The sequence below is a fragment of the Zerene cesonia genome, unplaced genomic scaffold (genome assembly GCF_012273895.1).
Source record: "Zerene cesonia ecotype Mississippi unplaced genomic scaffold, Zerene_cesonia_1.1 Zces_u008, whole genome shotgun sequence".
NCBI lineage: Eukaryota > Metazoa > Arthropoda > Insecta > Lepidoptera > Pieridae > Zerene > Zerene cesonia.
Window position 1 is genome coordinate 478,320 of NW_024045138.1, and position 1,767 is coordinate 480,086.

At 36.0% G+C, this 1,767-nt stretch overlaps 1 protein-coding gene across 1 annotated transcript in view; it reads right to left on the reverse strand.

Moving 5' to 3' along the window:
- Nucleotides 1-1,649, reverse strand: part of LOC119839083 (calcineurin-binding protein cabin-1-like) — a 7,033-nt gene extending 5,384 nt beyond the window's left edge. The window contains exon 1 of the mRNA XM_038365275.1: nt 9-1,649. Within this exon, the coding sequence (XP_038221203.1) occupies nt 9-1,543 (1,535 nt within the window). The 5' untranslated portion in view covers nt 1,544-1,649. The remainder of the gene's footprint in view (nt 1-8) is intronic.
- Between the last annotated feature and the right edge of the window lie 118 nt (nt 1,650-1,767).

Consider the following 1,767-nt stretch of genomic DNA (forward strand, 5'->3'; position numbering starts at 1 on the left):
TTTCTGGCCATAGTAATTTCCATTTCTGAGAGAGGATCTTTAAGTAATCTTTTAACATGTCAATGATATCTCTTCTTTCATCCATGTACTTATTTATAAATGTATTTACATCTTTCTGTTCAGCTTCAGTATTAAAATATTCGTCATTTTCAAAAGATTTATCTTTATCTTTTTCTTCAAACAACTGTTTTAGGTCAGTGGGGGATGTTTCCCTAGTCTCATTATCTTTTTTCTTAATCAATTCTGGTACTAGAGATTCAGGAACCATTCTGCGCAGTATATCATAAATTGTATCTTGTTTTGTTTTTTTACGACCAGATCTGCGTTTGTTGCACCACACCCATTGTTCTAGAAAGCTAAGTGCACTACCTCGTCTCCTAACAGGTGTCTTTTTCTGCGCTTTCTGTTCAGCTGTATTCTCAGTGGATTGTTCGACATTTATTATTTCAATGTCACTCTCCACTTTTTCATTGTCAGTGACTGGTTTTTCTTTGTCGGACATATCATTGTTTTCGTTTTCAGATGTAACAATGTCTGTATTTTTATCTGTGTCTGTGGCATTTTCATCTTGCTTACTATCTGGTATTTTGGTGCTATCACTCTCCTGTGCTTCTTCACATACTTCCATCTTTTCCTCTTTCACTTCTTTTTCATACACCAATTGAATAAAAGCTGCATGACTCATCTCATTTTCTGTTATGTAGCGGTGCATGTGAACTAAGGATTCCCCAACTGATTCCCATGTTAAGTTTGTTATAGGCTTTTGCAATGTGAGATTGGGCATTTTATATGTAAATTTTGTTTCTCTTTGTTGCTCTATAAAAGTTTCATGTATTTCATCAGCTTCTTTTAACAGTTTTTGAGCAATATCTTCATCAATAGGCTCATCATCCTTTGCATCCCATTTATATATGGGATGTAAATATTCCATGTAATCTTTCATATGACGATATACAGTATAAATATGCCGACGATAGACTATGCCCCTCATATAACCAGGATCAAGATCTAGAGCATCATAGATAACAGCAACACATTGTTCTTTAAAATCTAAACCAAGGAGAAGTGTAACTATTTTATCTATACAGGGCCAATGTCGTGGATTTATTTCAACTCCCCGTTCGAAAGCATGCAATGCGCGCTCATAATGTTTCGCACGCAAACACACTAAGCCGAGCTTATGCCAGAGTGTTACATCAGTATCGTCGAGCTCAGACGCCGAGGTGTAAGCCTCCATTGATGCTTCTAATTCACCTGCAGTACTGAGCATACCAGCAAGATTTTTGTAACAGACATATTTTAAATTGTACAATGGTCCTGTTATCTTTTCACCAGGCGCCGGTTTCTTGACTTCGTATAAAAGCTCAGTGTCCAATAAATCTTTGATGAGCTGCGTGGCATCGGGCAGGTTACCATTCCTCTGTAATTCTAATGCCTTAGCATATTGCTGCAATGCTATCTGCTCCAAAGCTTCTCTTGAAACCTCCTCTTCTGAATCGCTATCTTCTTCCGTGTCTGTATTCAATGCCGCTATTTTTATCATTTTCACTAATATTTATCTTTTCAGTTTAAAACTTATTAAAGATATTCTCAATTTAATATCAATACAACCGGCAAAGATTGCTAAATCTTTTACAAAAACAAATCTGCATCTGTCACTACTAATGAAAATTGAACTGTCAACACTGAAGTAGATTACCACAGTCTATGAAGGTACATAATAAAAGAAAAAGAGATGGTGACACTATTTGTAGAGGCATCTTGTAA